The 18,917-nt window shown below is 42.0% G+C and overlaps 1 protein-coding gene across 1 annotated transcript in view; it reads left to right on the top strand.

The window, feature by feature from the left end:
* Positions 1-18,917, top strand: part of LOC135701083 (leucine-rich repeats and immunoglobulin-like domains protein 3) — a 116,666-nt gene that overhangs the window by 14,889 nt on the left and 82,860 nt on the right. The window contains exons 2-3 of the mRNA XM_065221796.1: positions 170-313; positions 513-883. Of these exons, the coding sequence (XP_065077868.1) occupies positions 170-313; positions 513-883 (515 nt within the window). The remainder of the gene's footprint in view (positions 1-169; positions 314-512; positions 884-18,917) is intronic.

The following is an 18,917-nucleotide window of genomic DNA, read 5'->3' as shown; positions in this document are numbered from 1 at the left end:
TTCAGAGCCATCGTAGCCAAACGAAGTCCATTCATCTAAGATGACGTACTCCGAACAAGCAACCTATTATGCCTGTCATTCACCATTTGAGAAGACCGAAAATTTTCATTACTTTCAGAATTTTCGCCCCCCACTAAATTACATTTCCATTTCTCTTCCCACCCAACAGGAACAGCTCCATCGCCCTCGCACTATCCGGACGGCAATTACTTGGAAGAAGACAAATACTCGCCCGGATTCCTGACGTTGGGACAAAAGTACAGCATAGCCATCGGCTCGACGGTGGTGTTGCCGTGCAAAATTAATGAGACAGGTAAGAGAAATTATTCTTTTGCCAACCAGCCCCGGTCAGCCACCCACACTCGGTATGATGGCGATGATCTTCCCAAAGATAACGAGCAGTGCCAACACACCACGGCTCGCTTTTGTGTTCGGCCCGATAGACGACAATCTGCCAGCTAGCCAGCCCGATTGCTATAAATCAGTCCACTCTTCTTTCCTCATTCACACAGAAAACTCCAGCCAGTTTGTGCTCGCGTGGAAGCGGGACATTGCGGTCCTGACGGCGGCCTCAGTCAAAGTCACCGTCAACCCCCGGATACGGCTGATGCCGGTGCAAGGTCAGTCCGAACCGCACGTGAGCCTTTCCACCGGCTACAACCTGGAGATCCGGGACGTACGGATTGGCGACGCCGGTGACTACATCTGCCAGATAGGCTCGATGGAACCGAAGGAGATTGTCCACACGCTGGAGGTGCTGGTTCCGCCCAAGATTGATTACATCTCACCGGCGAACAAACTGGACGTTCACAAGAATGCCCTGGTGCGGATGGAGTGCCGAGGAACGGGCAATCCCACGCCGAGAATCATCTGGTCCCGACGGGTAAGTCTAACGTGTGTGCTAGGGCGTGTGTGCGAATGATTTACGTGCTAACTAGGTGTTGGTATTAAATATCCCTAATGTACCCCGGGGACCAGGCCTTTGAACCTATCAATTTTTTAATGTGACATGCAACGCTTTACAAATCAACCCGGTATAATTTTTAGGTTTCATGTTTTTTGGTTCAAACTGGAGATTTTGACAATATACGGTTCTATTACCTAAGCCAATGATTCCCAAGTAATTCTAAATCTTTTATATTTGTCGAACCTCTTAACGGAATCTCTTTATGAAGAGCTTTGAGTGTGTTGGTTTGTTTCCTTTAAAATTCCGTTACAATTGCTTATCTTTTGACAGATACGAGTATTTCGTCTAATACTTGCAGACTTCATCATTGCCAAGTACTGTAGTGATATTGAATACAACTTTCTGGTTTGGCTAGATTGTTGATTTAATTTTTGGATTTTCCAGTTATAAATCAATCAATTTTGAAACTAATTCAACTACTTCTGAAACCACAAAATACGATATCATACACGTCCCCTTTAAGTTTTAATCGCATTGCAACACCACAAATCGTAGCACGTCCAACTTCTAATCCAATCGCATTACCCACCTTGTAAGCGCTCTGTCCCTCCGCGGACAATTCAACCTTCCAACCGAAACTACCATCGAATCAAATCCTCCCGCACCAAAGCTGACAGCTCAAAGTTGTCCCCCCGAGTATCCACAGTGAGACAGAGCACCGTCGACAACCATGGAAATCCATTGCGGTATCCATTTAATCTTCCAGAAAAACCAATTATTTTCCCTCGGTTTTCCAGGAGGGGGTAAACAACAAATAAGCACGCACATCCACAGCCAGCGTCAGTGTGCCACAGTGGTGGCAACACGATTCCAATTATGTAACCTCAAAATTGCAACCGAAAAACCGGCGACGGTGGTAGCGACCAGCACGTCAGATTCGCATCGCCATCATCGTCATCATCATCATCATCATCTGAGCAGAATTATGCCATCGTTCAAATGTCCCTACCACTGACTACAGTGGCCGTTTCAATCTTAATCAGCTAGCTCTCGCGCTCGCAACAGACAGACAGATAGACAAACCACGATTTGGACCGCTCGCCCATTCAACCGCCGGCCATGAATCGGACACATGAAAATTGGTCAATGGTAGCAGAAACAGGACACATTCGGACAGTAGCGAGACGGGCATAATAAACTTGAAAGTGTCACACGTGTCCTTCAATCACCGTCACGTCGGGGTGGTCTAGACAAGCCTGGATCTACATTGCTTCATTTGATGCGACGCCAATGGCAACATTCCAATGCAATCATTTTTAACACATCAACAATTAAACATTAATCTTCCTTTCGAAGTTCGGAACTAGACTCTTCTCCAGGGAATCAAAACCATCTTTATCATTTGTGAATGACATTGTTTGTCATGCCTGTCGTGCAGATCTTGTCCACCAGAACAACTTTACAGAAGACTGCATCCTTTTATCGACTTCCAGATGGACATAACACAGTATGGAACGAACGCTAGGGCCACCTAGTGAGAAAGATCCGTTCTGCATCGAGAATGTTTTGTGCATCTGCACACGGCCGTTGAATCTGACTCGAATTTGAGTTCCGTTTACTCAAATTCGTAAAAACCACGGATAAAAAAAAAACCCGACTAAAAAAAAATCTCAAATATGAGTATGTGTCAATGAGCAAGTGTTACTCATATTTCGCTTTCCACGGTAGGCCATGCTTGAAGAAGAGTGACGTGTTTGTGCTTGCGATCCGCGTTTTTTTTTTTTTCAATGTAAGGTGTTGGTGAGAAAAAATAGTTCAAGTATGGAATAAAGTGTTGCTGCAGCTGCTGAAAATTACTCCGAGTTAAGAGTCAATTAGCAGTTATGAACAAAATCTCCATTGCACTTCCAACTTCCTATCGTTCGATGCAAGTTTACATCATGAAGAAATAACTGAAGGAGGTCTCCATTAGTGAAATTTCGTAGCAATTTTTTAGAGACTGGAAAAGTTTATGATGATCACATGCTGGACTGGTCGGACTCAATTGTTTTTGTCCATTCAAGGATGCGTATTCATTATTGTGCACAGAGTGACTTTAAGAAGAAAAGTGATATTTAGTTATTGTGTGGTTGGATTCGCTGGAGGAGGAATTGTTTTAAAATGACTAGAGAAAATTAAGCATCGGTAATGCGCTCCCAGATATATTGATTGATTGATCTAAATAACCCTTTTTTGTATACATTTCATTAATCAAACATTATTATATGCTGGGTTTGGGGGGCAGCCTAAGGATTTCAAAGGATTTGTAGACTGGACAAGGGTTCGTGGATTTGCCAGTCCCTTGTCACGTGTTGATAGACGTACATCTTGTCGTTTGTCTTCCAAAGGTCTTCAATGAAGTTGATTCACCCTGCTGCAACAAACCATCAGGCAGAACTTTACAACCAGTGAAGTATCTGCAGTCATAGGTAATCCTTGCACTGATGGTGGGTTCTATTCACATCACATTACATGAGGAAGTGTCACTCATATTTGAATAACATTTACTCACATATGAGTGACATTTACTCATATTTAAGTAAAAGTTTTCTCAGTCTATGGGAGACCGTGATTTTTGGGAATTTGAGTAAACGCAACTCAAATTTGAGTCAAATACAAAGACCGTGTGAACAAATTTGCCTTAGGTAGTCAATATTTATCTCGACTGTACCATAAGATACAGGGTTTTTGATCTAATTGCCGTTCTACTATGCACAACCCGTGCTTAACCTTTCAAATCCTGGTGGATGTTTAGACGAAATGGATTGTTTCTACTACAGATGATTTCTAAATCAATTTATATTTACATATGATGGATTTGATAAAGGATCACAAATTGTTTATATTTTGATAAAAATGTGATGTCACTGATTCCAAATTTGGCCTTCAATTTCGTACGAACACAAAGTAACGTCATTGAATTCATACTGATGTTTTCTGCTCGATTGGCTAAAAATGGACGATAGGCCGAGGCACAATTTTACCCTATTCAAATGATCAGTTTTATGAAAGTCGAAGCAAGTTTTAAAAATTTTTGCTCCTTCAAGTATCGTTGGACTAGTACGATTGGTACATATTATGAAGGCGTACCGATATATGCTTGACTGATGTTTCATAAATTGAATTCTACACAATTAGGTGGTAAAGGGTGGAACAGCCAAAAATTGGTCGACTAAAATTTGGTGAATTTTTTAAATCATGCATTTAAAAAACTTGAGCACCTCTCATTTTGTAGATATGTGCGTACGAAATGTTGCCTCTAGTTTGCTTTCCCGTTTTCCATTCAGATATCAAAATGGCGTCGAAGCAAGAGCAATAGCGTATCAAAATTTTGCGTGCTCATTAGTGGAATCCAAATTATTCCCACACAGATTGACCGCGTCAGATTGCGTTATAATGAACGATATGAAAAAAACGTCAAGGCGGATTTCAAGCAGCTCCCAGGTTAAGAGTTTACACGGCTACCAGAAAAGGAAAGGTTCAAGATAAGTTTAAGCAGAAATAGTTGTCAAAGTTCCAGGCGATTTACACCTGTGGGCTGAACAGCGAAATTTTCGTGACAACTGGCTTTGTCAACCAAGATATTTATGAAAAGAAATGTTTGCAAACATGGTACTATCTTCGGTCCCAAGCTAATCGATGCACTCCTCGAATCATAGGAAAATCCACCAAACCCTCATTTTATCTGTCAAACTTTCATAGCGAATCAAAACAAACATAGTGTAGTACTAGAATTTTGACTAGAATGGGGTACGTTAATTGATTTGCTTGGGACCAATAGGCTAGTCAAGTAGGGAGCCAATTTAAAATCGTTAGTTTCCACCGGTTGGTTGTTCCGTGCTGTTTTGGCCAGACCTCGCTTCCTATCACTACGAGAAAATGGCTTAGGAACGGTATACCGCAAACAACGTGTCGATATCAAAGTAGAGAGCAGTAGAGGTTTCAATTTACTTCGGGCACTTTCTTCACAGATCACTCAATCTTCAGTTTAGTTCAGCTCATTTATTAAATTTTACTTCGTTTCATTTCATTCACTTTATTTGCAGTTCAATTCATTTTACTTTTAGGTTAAACTAAGATAATCTACTTTTATTTTTGCTTAATTTGACTTAATTTCAATAATTTCACAAACTATGGACTTGGTTCACTTTGGTTCTTCACAATCGGTTTCGTCCTCGTTGTCGTAGTCGAGAAAAAGAGAGTTTTTCCCATGCGGGATGGTCCTTTTATACAACGGGGCTATTCATCGGCGGCGGAAAAAGGAAGTAAACAAACGACAACACTATGCTGCATGAGTTACTCTGCTCCGTTGGGACGACAGCGGGGATGACATCTTGTTGGGACGACAACTCGTAGAAACTCAACGAACGAGGGATCTTTATTAAGGGTGATGATCATTTTCGACAACTAGGCGGCGCTAGTATATTCGTACGCGAACATCCTGGCCCCTTCAGAAATCACTATTTCTGATGGCATGTTGTTGTTGTTGCTCCCGTGCTGGTGATGATTGACGTTGGCGGATGACGTTTACTCTTCCTCGATGTTTACTCTCGTCAGGCGATAGAAGATGATCCAGTCCGGCAGCGAATTGATATTATGGAAAATAGAAGACCCGGTAGAGGGGTTTTACGGATATAATTTGTTGGACAGGGGCTTACCTTGTCCCTAATTAATTAGGGCCTTGTATTTTTATAATTTCAGGTGACTCCGGATGGAAACCAGTGCAACATCGGTGACGGAATTGGTTGAAACGATGACTTATTGTTGGTGTTTTGATTCTGCTTCTGGACGAATGGTTTGTTTTGATGATTTCTCGTCGGATGATGGAATCGGTAGTAAGCAAATCTTGCTAACGGGGCGAGTGTAGGTACCGTGGGCGGTGCGGAGAGTGACCACCCGTGTGTTTCTGTCTGCTCCAGGATGTAATTCTACGATCCTCGCTGTTGGCCAGGCCATAGGCGGAGTTTTTTCGTTCATAAGGAGGACTAGTTGACCCTTCTCCAATACGATTGGCGGATTGCACCACTTCGTTCTCGGTTGCAAGGTGGCTAAGTACTCCAAATGCCACCTCTTCCAGATGATTTGGAATATCTTCTGGATTTGCTGCCACTTGGCTAATCGGTTGCTTGGGATTTCGGAGACATCAACGTCTGGAACAGATTTGGGCGCAGACCCGATCAAAAAGTGTCCAGGAGTAAGCACGTCGTAATCTGTCGGATCGTCGCTCAGAAGGATAATCGGGCGTGAGTTTAAGCAGCATTCTATCTGCGACAACAGCGTCTCCATGTCGTCGTGAGCGAGTGTGCTAGTGCCAAGAACCCGCACAAAATGCTTCTGCGCGGATTGGATTGCTGCCTCCCACAGACCACCAAAGTGTGATGCCTTGGGAGGGTTGAAGCGCCATCGGATGCCGTGGGATGCACATTCGTCTGCGATAGCTCTATGGTGTTCCTTGCTTTGGATCATTTTGCGTAGCTCGTTAGCTGCACCGATGAAATTCCGCCCGTTGTCGGAGTAGATTTCGTTGCAAAGTCCTCGTCGTGCTACGAAACGTCTGAGAGCCTGCAAGAACTTGGCGGTAGTCAAATCGGCAACCAGTTCCAAATGTACCGCCCGAGTCGAGAAACAAACAAACACCGCGACGTAAGCCTTTCTGGGAGCGGCGCGACGGTGTGGGGGTTGGAGTGAAATTGGACCCCAGTAATCGATGCCGGTGATGGAAAATGGTCTGCTTGCTGTAACTCGTGAGGCAGGTAGCTCTGACATAAACTGCTGCAGCAGTTTTGGACGGGCTCTTACACAGGTGACGCAATTGTGGACGATAGTTTTTGCCAGGTTTCTGGCCCCTGTGATCCAGTATCGCAGGCGGAGGATATTGACCTGAAGCTGAGGGGCGGCGTGCAGATGCTTTTCATGCAGCGAACGAAGTAGAAGAGTGGACAAACCGTGCTTTGCTGGCAGGATAATTTGGTGCTTACTATCGAAAGGTTGAGGGGCTTGATTTAGGCGGCCGCCAATTCTCATCAGTTGATCGCTGGCGATAAAGGGTTGAAACCAACGGAGTTTGGATTTGAGCGAAACTGGTTGTAATTTTTGTAGAGTTTTCCATTCTTCGTTGTAGGACTGTTGCTGGACCAATCGGATGACGGTAGTTTCGGCTTCTCCAAGTTCTTCTGAGCTGAGGAAGGAATGTGTTGTTTGTGCAGATGGCTTGCAGTTCCGTATGAACCGGCGACAATATGCGACGACGCGTAGAAGACGGAAGTAGTTCGAAAACTTGCTCACTAGTACATCGACGAACGAAGGCTCGGTGGTTATTGCAGTCGCTGCCAGTGGTAGTTTGCGTGCTTCGGGAAGCGCAATTTCGTTTGTAATGTTGCTCGTCAGCTGGTTGGGCCATGAAGAGGGTTCGAGATGCAGCCATGGTGGTCCGCGCCACCACAGGTCGTTGTGCAGGATGGTTTCCGCCTCTGTTCCTCGGGAAATGCAGTCCGCTGGGTTGAGTTGACCAACGACATGATTCCAAGCACAATGCTGAGTAGCTTGTTGTATTTTTGAGACGCGGTTGGCGACGAATGTGACCCAAGTTGTAGGTGGTGCTTTCAGCCAGCTGAGCACGATTGTTGAGTCCACCCAAAAGTAGACTTCGCCGGTGTGGTTCAGTGATGCTCTGACCTTCTGGAACAGTTCCGTTGCGAGGAGGGCTCCACACAACTCCAACTTGTTACCAATTACTCTGGTAACATGCCTTTCCAGTTTTGAAGTCCACATGCATGTTAGTATTCTTCTGGGTTTTTTTATTCATCTTATATATATAGATTATTTGATTACATTCGTTACGCTTTATTCATTGCTCGTATTAATATTATTATTTGATTCTTTGAAACTATAATAAAAATATCGTGATGAATTAATGAAAACAAAATAATGAAGTGCTTTGTAAATTAGTGTTAAGAGTTATGTGTCCTTTTCCATCATGGGATTTGGCATCTCCTCGAGTTAGAGTGAATTGGATGGCTTTACGTGACAATCGAGGAGGCGCCAAATTATATAAAATAACTATTTGTTCGGCGCCCATGGCGATACAAAAAAAAATGGTGAAAGGACACTTAAAACAAACTGAACTAAAACCTAAATAAATATCCTTACAAATTACAAATTACCAGCAATAAAAATAAAACACATTTGTGAACCTTTGCATGTACACACCAAAAAATTATGAATTTTAATGGTGATGTAAATATCCATGCATGCTAAAATTGAAACATGCAAACTTCCTTTTCACGTAAACTAGCAACTTGAAAGAAATTTTGCTTACGAAGATGAATGGTTGCATACAATATTTAGAATATTTCATTAAATGACTCATAAATTTACACGATCTATAATGTGAATTTGTATGATATGAAACGCTCCATTTATGTGCATCATAGTGACAGAAATTTACACTACTTTTTCAAACTGTGTAGGGCAACATAAAACAACAAAAAGAAAATAAAACGATGAAATAAACACACGAATATAAAGTACGTGTTCTTAGTTTGTTCCATCGTTCAATTATGTAAATAACAAAGAAGACGGCAAAGCTCCGCAACTAAATTTTACAATCGTATTAAAATTTACACAGATAAAAATTCTGAATTTTAATTGTGATGTAAACATTCATTCACATAAACTTGTATTTCATCTCACGCAGCCGAGCAACTTGCAAACAATGTTTGCTACATTGCATGAAATGTGTCAGAACTTTACATGATATATAATTTAAACGTATATGATATGTGACGCTCCATTTATGTGCATCATATTGAACAGAATTTTACACTACTTTTTCAAACTGTGTAGTAACGCCTGGACGGTTCGCATCTCTACCTCATCATTGCCGAATTCGAGAGGATATATGGATACTCACTAACCCGCCACTTCGGGCGAAAAGCGATTTCGCCGCATCGAGATCGAGATAAAGGAAAGAGAAGGAAGGAAAGAGGAGGAAGGAAAGAGGAGAAAGGAAAGAGGAGGAAGGAAAGAGGAGGAAGGAAAGAGGAGGAAGGAAAGAGGAGGAAGGAAAAAGGGAGACCAGGCAGTGAATTTTGGATGCCCGACCAGTGAAGACGTCAAAAAGTAGCTGTGCAAAAAGATCGAGTATGTTTGTCTCCGAGTGCGGAAAAATAAAGGTTTTGGAGACCGACCGCGAGTGTGTTCCGCCACGTTTGTAAACTCCGTGATGAACACGATCAGCGAGTTTCTCCTGTTTCCGATCGAGTCATCCAAACCAGCCGTGTTACAAGGCCAGCAGTTGCCACGTTTTACCACTAGCGTGGTGGCCACGTTTTACCGATAGAAGCCAGCTGCTTCAGGATTTTGGACGAACAAGTTTTGAGTATCCTTGTGGATCCGGGTCCGACAGTGTGGCTACCCAGCTTATTCTGGACCATTGCACCCGTTCCCAGCCACGCCAGTGAAGTTTCGAGCATCCGGCAGGACAAAACTGAAGCATCCCCGTTTCGTAAGTAATGTGCACACGTAGCTACGACACGCCACCGGCTCCGCCGGCCAACATCAAGTGTCCCAAGGAATTTTGAGGACGGAGAACCACATCCCGACCGCGTGAGAACAGTACGACAACACGACGAAGACTCTTCCATCATCCTGGTCTCCGGCGTACGAGACGTGCTAGCCATTGGCCAACGAGACCCCCTTGCTATCGTTGTGCCACACGCGTTCGGTTTGGTGTAACGGATGTTTCTGAGACAGAAGTACAGTGAGTTTCCCATCCATCTGCGGGCTAAGGTAGAGTTGCAGCCAACATCCGAGGATCCTGCGATCGCTTTTCTTGGACAGCACCCAACCTCGAACAGCTGTACTCTTCCTTCCAAGCCCCTGCAGGGCAACAGGTATGACACAGAACCCTCCTTCCTATCTCTTCGCATGTAATCAAGGGCCCCAACTTTGTGTGATATGTCCCTCAATAAAATTTAAGAAAATGATACCTATTTTGTATGTTATTCCTTTTGTGCTACACGAGCCCATGCATGTCGATTTAGGAAACTGTATTGTCCACTTCGCTTTAGTGTTGGGTTGTGAGTCCGAATAAGTGGATGAGCCGCCCTAGAGACAGGTAAGAGTACCGGTGAGCTAGCCGTTTCTTACATACTCAAGGACAAAAACCCTCTAAACTTGCCGGAGCTGCACTCAATTGAAAGTGGAACCTCAAGAAAACTCAGAAAACAGTTGGAAATGAGAAACAGTTTTAAGAAAATTGACGTTCAGCATCAAATAAGGTTGATACAACAGCGGTACAAAATCTGATGGATGGTGTGAAACGTAAAACCCAACCGTTCGCATTTGAAAAACCGGAAGCCCAATCAAATAATTTTCCTGTATTTTGTTGTCATTGAACTGCAACAAGAAATGAAATTTGATCCTTTAAACAATAACATAATCAGTGTGCACTTTATCATGATTGACCAATTTTTGAACGTTCCACCCTTTAGTAAAGCTTTCCGATGACCACATTTCAGAATCTGTTTTGCCGTGATTCTTTTCGGATTCTGTATTCCTTCTAAAGTTTGGTCCACATGCAACCTGGACACATTGAACCAGGTGTTTCTCGGGATTGATTTGACGTAGAAAAATGTAATTTAATTAAAATGCCGCCATCATCTGTCGCTCACTGGACTGGTCAACTTCAGCGGCCATTTTTGTTTCCAATATTGAGCCATCTGTGCTGCATCTTGAGTTGGCAATCCAGTTTTTTGTAACTTCCGCTTGATAATTGCCAATACTTTTCGATTGGGCGGAATTGCAGGCAGTTGGGTGGATTGATATCCTTGTCGACGAAATCCACCTTATTGTCATGGTACCACTGTAGCACCTCCCGGATGTAGTGGCAGCTTGCCATATCTGGCCAGAACGTCACTGGACCTTTGTGAGCCTTAATGAAAAGTAGACCATCGTTTTGTTGATGATTAATAGCTTGGTTTTGATGCTTGCCATATCATCAGTTTCCTGACGAAAACAATCTTGAATTTGCTGGAGACTTCACTCCGTGCTGTGGCCAGATAAAACTTTTGATCGGGAACCTGCCTAAAATCGCCAATTTTCAACTTTTTCGCAATATTTCGAATTGACCTCGTCGGGTTTTCGATGTAGATGTGCAGGATCGATTTTCTTTTCTTGTCTTCCATCTAGTACAACTTTTTCAATACTGCACGTATCAAGATGAAACTTTCCCCACTTAAAACAGATCGCTGTCAAAACATTTCAAATGCGACTACTAGAGGCGCTGCTTTAGAATAAATAAAGTGTCCAGAAGTGGACCAGACTTTATTCTAAAACTGTAAGAAAATCCTGTATTCCCCGGTTTGGTGTTGGAAGGTTTCAAAGGAGCATCCAAATCCGGGTGAGGTAAATGTGTTCCTCGATAGTCAATATTTCATTCCATGATCTTCTACTTTTTGAAAACTGGTGTGATTTGATGTGTCGCATTATTTATTTATGTAGTGCCCTAAGTTCAAACAAATCAAATGCAGCTCTAATACTAAATCAAAGGGCAAATCAATCAATCGTATTATTATTTAAACCTATATCTACCATAGGCGGCCAATGAAATGTGTGGGGAAAAAGAAACCATCTAAATTTAGAAACGGCTTATACAAAAAAAATGAGGGGCCTCCCTTAGCTCAGTCGGTAAAGGCACAGCTACAAAGCAAGACCTAGCGAGTAGTGGTTGGACATAAGCCTTGACATCACGCGAATGAAGCCCCGACTTACATCCAGACCTTTGAACCACGTTCTCGAAGAAACATTTGGAATAATGAAATGTCACCACCGCCCAAGAGAATGACTTGTCCAATCGTTTTGCCAACTTAAAAGAGAACTCTGACGTACTAATGGGGAAAAATCATCATGTGAAATTATTCTATCATAAATCTCGTCTTGTTGTGCGCCCACCTTTGCGAGAGAGTCTGCCTTCTCATTGCCTGGGATTGAGCAATGTGAGGGGACCCATACAAAGGTAATCATATATGATCTTTCGACCAGCAAACTCATCTGCTCCCTTACCTTTGAAAGGAAATAAGATGAGTGCCTACCTTTTTTCATCGACCGAATAGCCTCAATCGAACTGAGACTATCCGAGAAGATGAAGTAATGGTCTGTGGGCATATTGGAAATCATCCCCAAGTTGATTGTTGCTAGCACAGCAACATCAACGGAACAAGCTTCCTGAAGTTTCCGTAAGGCGCTTGAGTGTTCATTGAAGACGCTGAAGCCAGTGGATCCATCAATGCGTGATTCATCTGTGAAAAATCTTCTATTGCAATTGACTTGTTCGTACTTTTCAGCAAAAATACGGTGAATTGAGAAAGTCGAAATTGATCTGGAACTCCTTGAATAGCCTGTTTTATGAAGAGATCATAGTCAATAGGGAAACTGTAGTTAGTAAGACATACACGCGGGGGGTGATAGCACGGAAGGCTAATATCCGATGACATATAATTAAGATAGATTCGCACGAATCTAGACTGGATGCTCAATTCGAGCATTTCTTCGAAGTTTTCAAACACAACATTTAATAAATATTCTTAATGAGAGCTCCCAGAAACGGTTCTGCAGGGGTTTTACTCCCGCTAGAACCGCTAGGCTCATATTGTTTGTTGAATGCATACAGCCAATGGCAATACGTAAACAACGATATTGAATGCGTTCCAATTTAATTAGGTGACTGTTTCTTGCTGAGAGGAAGCAAAAAGAGCCATACCACCGGTTGGAAACTAACGATTTCAAATTGGCTCACTACTTGACTAGCCTATTGGTCCCAAGCAAATCGATTAACGTACCCCATCCTAGTTGAAATTGTAGTACTACACTATGTTTGTTTTGATTCGCTATGAAATTTTGACAGATAAAATGAGGGGTTCATGGATTTTCCTATGTTTCGAGGGGTTCATCGATTAACTTGGGACCGATGAGAGTAGAGCCAAAAAGTTGAGCACGTTGCTTCGGGGCCTACTAGTCTTAGAGTTACCTCTATGGCCATACTCAAGATCTGAAAGAATAGTCGTTTTATACAGTTTAATTAGGTCTTCCGGGTGAGCACCCCACCATGTCCGGGAAATTGATCGTAGAAAGTTGATCCTTTGTTGACACTTGTGTTTCAAATACTTAGTGTGGGTACCCCAGGTGCAGTTTGAATCAAACCAGACTCCAAGGTATTTGCAGATTAAAGATTAGGTAATGTCTCTGCCCAAAAGATTTAGACGCAGTTGGGCTGGAAACTGCTTCCTTGTAAACACTACCAACTCAGATTGAGTTGCGGTGAAAACTCGATCCCCAAATTTCTGGCCCAGAAGTACAGATTATCTATAGGGAATTTTGCAATGGTCTTTGCAAGATTTCCGCACGTGGACCTCTCAGGGAAACCACGGCATCGTCTGCAAGCTGCCTAAACGAGCATCGATTATCTGAGCAGTTATCACTATCTTTGACATTGAAATTATAAAGTAAGGGACTTAAACATGAACCATGTAGCTAATTCTAGAAGTTGTCAGTTGATCTAGATTCAAGGTCTTTTGTTTTTCTGACAGAAAATTATACAAGAAATTATTTAAAATACCAGGTAATCCACTACTATGCAGACTGTCTGACAGTATGTCTATTAGACTGATGCAAAATTTGACTTTTTCGCTCCACAGTGCTTAAATGGTTTCAAATCGGGTCCTGATTAGCCTCCCAAAGTTACAACTCATTTGGTTAGAAACAGACTTCGCACAAGTCATTTGAAGTTTACATGTTAATTACTATGGGAAATCTCAACTTTTTGTTCATTGCCTTTAAGTCTTTTTCCTGGTTGAGCTGCGAAACAGTTCGATAGTCATTCTTATAAAAAAAGCTACAACTTTGCTCAAGATCGTTTCTATGTAAAACGAGACAGGAAAAAGTTATTAATTATTTAAGAGATTGATAAACTTATGACATGATCAAGCAGCTGCTCTGTTGGCAACACTGTATTTTGCAGTGTGACATAGTAGCCATGATTTTTGTGTCCTATTCAACGCCCCAGAAACACCAATGTTGCCTGCTGAGCAGTTGATTGAGCATGATCATAAGACATCAGCGCATTGAACCATTGATAACTTTTGATCCTTGAATTTAATCAAAAAGTGATCTTGAGCAAAGTTGTAGCTGGAAAAATCTCCTACAAGTACAGTTGAAAGCTTTTGAAGCAAATCGATATGGTGAATTATAGACATGAACAAAAATCTTGGTTTTACCATAGTAATTCCCATACAAACTTCAAATGGTTTGTGCCATCTCAGTTTCTCACCAAATGGGTTCAAATTTTGAGAGGTTAGTCAGGATCCGATTTGGAATCGTTTAAGTATTGAGGAGCGAAAATTTCAAATTTTGCATCACTCTAATGTCTATGGAAACAGATTCAAATGCGCCCTTAACATCCAGAAAGACTGAAGCCAATTGCTCCTGATGCGCAAAGGCCAGTTGAATATCAGATGAAAGCATCGCTAGACAATCGTATGTTCCTTTACTCTTTCGGAAACCAAACTGCGTATTTGAAAGTAGATTGTTTGATTCAACCCAATGGTCAAGTCTTGATAGGATCATTTTCCTAATACTTTCCTCAGGCATGATAACATAGAGATCGGATGGTCAGAATTGTGATCAGACGCTGGTTTCCCAGGCTTTTGAATAGCTATTACTTTAACCTGTCTCCATGCTGGTGGAACTATATTGAATTCCATAAATGAATTATATAGGTTAAGTAATCGTCTTTTAGCGATATCGGGGAGGTTTTTTAGAAGGTCGAATTTGATCATATCGCTTCCCGCAGAAGAGTTATTCGATGAAAGAAGTGCCATTGAAAATGGTTCATCCAGAGAACCGTTACTTCGAGCTGTATCCCGTAAAGTTGGTTGTGCTGGAACAGAATCTGGACAAACCTTTTTAGCGAACTCGAATATCCATTAGGAGGAGTATTCTTCATTCTCATTGGAAGATGAGCGGTTTCGCATATAGCGAGCCTTTTTTCCAATGCGTTGTCATCGAGGTTTCTCTAGAAAGTCCTCGATAAAAGTACGCCTGTAATTTTGTTTCTTTGCTTTTAGTAAGTTTTTAAGCTTTTTTTCAAGTTCAGTTGAATTTGTTTATTTTATTTTTTTTTTTTCAAAATTCGTCTTTCTGGGATTTGGTGAGTTTTGGGAAATTGAAAAAAAAATATTGTTCATGCCAAGTGATAGTGGTTCATACTAATTCGCCAATCCTTTTATTAATGTATTTTTTATTTGGATAAAAATTTTTCAGAAACGTTCCTTTTGTGCAAAAGTGCCATTTTCCATCTTCCAAGCGCAATTTTTGATCATGCCCTAATTTTTAAAAGGGTCTATACAAAATATTAGGCTCATCTTCAAAAAACTGTTGCTCTAAAATGGTTTGTCCAATCGGTTTGGCAATGATGTAGGTAATAGCTAAGAATATTTGAAAAAAAAAATATGTACATTAAAGTCTGGAACGCGCAAAAATTGGTCAACTTCAAATTGGTGTATTTCTGTTAAAACTGTATTTAAAAAAAAACCTGAGATGCTGCATTTGGTAGTTGAGTGTATATACATGATGCTATGATGAGTTTTCACCGTTTGCTCTGTAGTTTTCAAAATTACGTCCAAGCAAGAGGAATCCGACCTTCTCACACCCCAAGTTGGCAAAATTGCTGGATGTGGCCAAATCGGCCGTGACAAACGTTTTAAAGTGTTCGGGGAGCGTCTGTCGACCGCCAGGAAACCTGGAAGCAGCGGCAATCGTAATCCGGACGACGAAGAAGTTGGCTTTGAAATATAAGCGAAATCTTAACCTCTTCATCCGGGACTTCGATGGCAAGCTCAATGTCTCTCATACTACTGTGCAGTGGGCCAAGAAATGAGCCGGGTTGTCGACTTTTAAGAAGGTGTAGGTGGCGAACCGAGATTACAAACAAAACACGTCGGCAAAGCAGCGGTCCCGAAGGCTGTATACGAATCTGCTCACAAAGTTCGACTGTGTCGTCATGGACGACGAAACTTATGTGAAGGCGGATTTCTAGCAGCTTCCGGGACAGGATTTTCAAAACCATCAAACTATCGAAGTTCCCGAAAAAATATCTCGTCTGGCAGGCCATATGCACGTGTGATCTAAAAAGTTGCATTTTCATTACTACGGGAACCATCAATCAAGAGATCTACCTGGTACCTGGAAAAGCGGCTACTACCATTCCTAAAGCAGCATAATAGACCTGTGCTGTTCTGGCCGGATTTGGCGAGCTGCCACTATGGGAAAAAGGCAATCGACTGGTACGATGCGAACAACATGGTTGTAGTACCCAAAGACCACAACCATCCCAACAGCCCAGAACTTCGTCTTATCAAAAAATTAATAAATCGTCTCAAAAAAAATTAAAAAATCCATGGAAAACGAGCAGCAGTTTAAATCTAACTGGCGTTCGGCGGCGAATAATGTCGATGAGACCACTGTGCAAAAATTAATGGAAAGGGTTAAGCAGAAGGCACGGCAGTTCGGATTCGGCAAACCAAAAGTATAAACGAACATTTTTTCCTTTAAATATATGAATGGAACTAGCAAAAGAAAAATAAGAAGATTTTTGTGATATAAATTTTGGCTGAAAGAAACGATTTTTTTTTGTCGACCAATTTTCGCGCGTTCCAGTCTTAAAATGCCATCTATTGCACTATAGTTCATGATGTAAAAATGGTGGACAACAATTAAATAATAAAATTTACAATAAAAAGTACTTGCATAAAATATTTCTTAGTGGCACCATTTTTGAGATGTAGAGGTTTGAATGTTATTTTTTTAATGTTGATAAAGCAGCAGTTTGGCACATTTCGAATGTATTTCGTGATTCTCTTGTTCCAAGAATATTTTTTTCCTAAGGATCAGAAATTTTCTAAAGGTTTTTTTTTTTAAAATAAGGCAGATAGTATGCAAGCTCTATACAGATAGACAGAGTACTAAGACGTGTGGAATTCGGATTGTTTTTCGGAGTGTTTATAGCCACCGGGCTATAATAATTCAAAGTTCAGTTAGTTACTGAAAGTGTTTAGTGGCACGAGAAAGTGAAGTTTACTTTTGCCAAGATTGTGGAAGACAGAGTGAACTTATTAAAAATTGAGTAAACAAGAGCATCTGAAGGAAAGTGGATTACTGTTTGACATTCCTATAGCTTGCGTGGAATAAGCCGGCTAGCGCAAGCAAGATTGCATGCAACAACGCTTGCAAGCAAAACTTGCTCCAACCGTAGCAAGCTGCCAGTGAGAGCTCCTCACAAACGCATTGCTCTATTGTCAAGAGCAGTGTCTATCGTTAGGCGTGTGGAGAACGAATCTACTTGTTCGATATTGAACTTAACTGGACCTTTGGACGTGTTGGGTTAAAACGTCCCTATCACAACTGGACCTTTAACGCTTGGTTGAGATAGTACTAGGAGAAAGCGTAGTCGTCTCCCACTTCGGTGGGGCCGCAAAACTGTCCACCTGGACCTTAACCCTTGGGTGGTTCAGATAGAAGGTGAAAGGGTAGTCGTTACTAGTCTAGGCTAGGGCGCAAGTTGGGAAACAGTTTGAACTATCGGTTAAAATACAAAACGATTCTGAGCGTTGCACACGGATCCTGAACCTCCTGTGCTCCCTGGCCTCATGGCTACAGCACTTTCCGCACCGGGGGACCCCCTCTTGGGTGATCCACCAGACGACAATAATGAGCAGCATAGTAACGAAAATGCCCGCACTATACCAGCGTGGATGGACCGCCTTGGCTTGCATGGAGAACGTTTAATTCTACAAATGTCTGCTGTTGGCGAAAATTCAAAACTACCTGTCCCGTTCATTATCGGAAAGTCCATTGAAGATGTATGTGGAGGAAAAATCGAATCAGCAAGCACAGAGGACAAAGGAAGGAAGTACGTGCTTAGAACCAGAAGTATTCAGCAAGCGAAACAGTTAATCAACATGAAGAAACTAATCGACGGCACAGAGGTTGTAGTAGAGCTCCATCCCACTCTAAGCAGGTGTCGCTGTGTTGTGAGCTGCCACGAGGTTGTGGAAATGGCGGAACAAGATCTACTAGCGGAGCTTAAAGATCAAGGAGTAGTTGAAGTTCGAAGAATATCTCGACTAGAAGGGAAGAAAAAAATCAACACACCAACACTGATACTTACCATTGGACGAACCGTTGCTCCTAAGTATGTCTACTTTAACCCATTACGATTACCAACGAGATTGTACTACCCGAACCCGATGATTTGCTACAATTGTTGTAACTATGGCCATACCAAAACCAAGTGCTCAAACACTGCAGTCTGTAAAAATTGCTCTGGAGTACATCCAGAAGGACTCGATGACTGCGATCAGGATCCGTTCTGTAAGAACTGCCAAGGAAACCATCAACCAATCAACAGAAAGTGCAGCACGTATGTCAAGGAGCAAAAGATCATCAAAATGAAAGTGGAAACGGGAATGTCATTCGCAGAGGCCAGGAAGGAATATGAGAAACTAAACGGGGAAAATACATACGCTGGAGTGAGCGGTGTACAGGACCGGCTTGAACGTATCAGAAAAGAAAACGAAGTGGAAATGTTAAAAACGGAAATCATCAAGCTAAAGGAAGCTGCAAAGGAAACCGAAAAAGACAGGGAAATCCAAAGGCTACGACGTGAAGTAGAGCAAATGAGAACCATCATTGCGGAATTCCAAAAAATGAAGGCTGACCTAATGGAAATTAAAGCAAATCGAGCGATAACTAAACAAAAAATGGGGATATCCGAGGACGAAGAAGACGCTAACATGACAGAAGCTGATCAAGGACACGAAGAAGACATAATACAAGCGACACCTAGTAACAATAAAAACAACGCAGAAGGTAATGAAGCAGCCAGAAGACGCAGGAACGAACGTAAGAAGCAAAA

The sequence above is a fragment of the Ochlerotatus camptorhynchus genome, unplaced genomic scaffold (assembly GCF_037179485.1).
Source record: "Ochlerotatus camptorhynchus isolate MF236.1 unplaced genomic scaffold, CSIRO-AGI_Acam_v1.1 ptg000149l, whole genome shotgun sequence".
Taxonomy (NCBI): domain Eukaryota; kingdom Metazoa; phylum Arthropoda; class Insecta; order Diptera; family Culicidae; genus Ochlerotatus; species Ochlerotatus camptorhynchus.
This window is presented reverse-complemented; position numbering and strand designations above follow the sequence as displayed.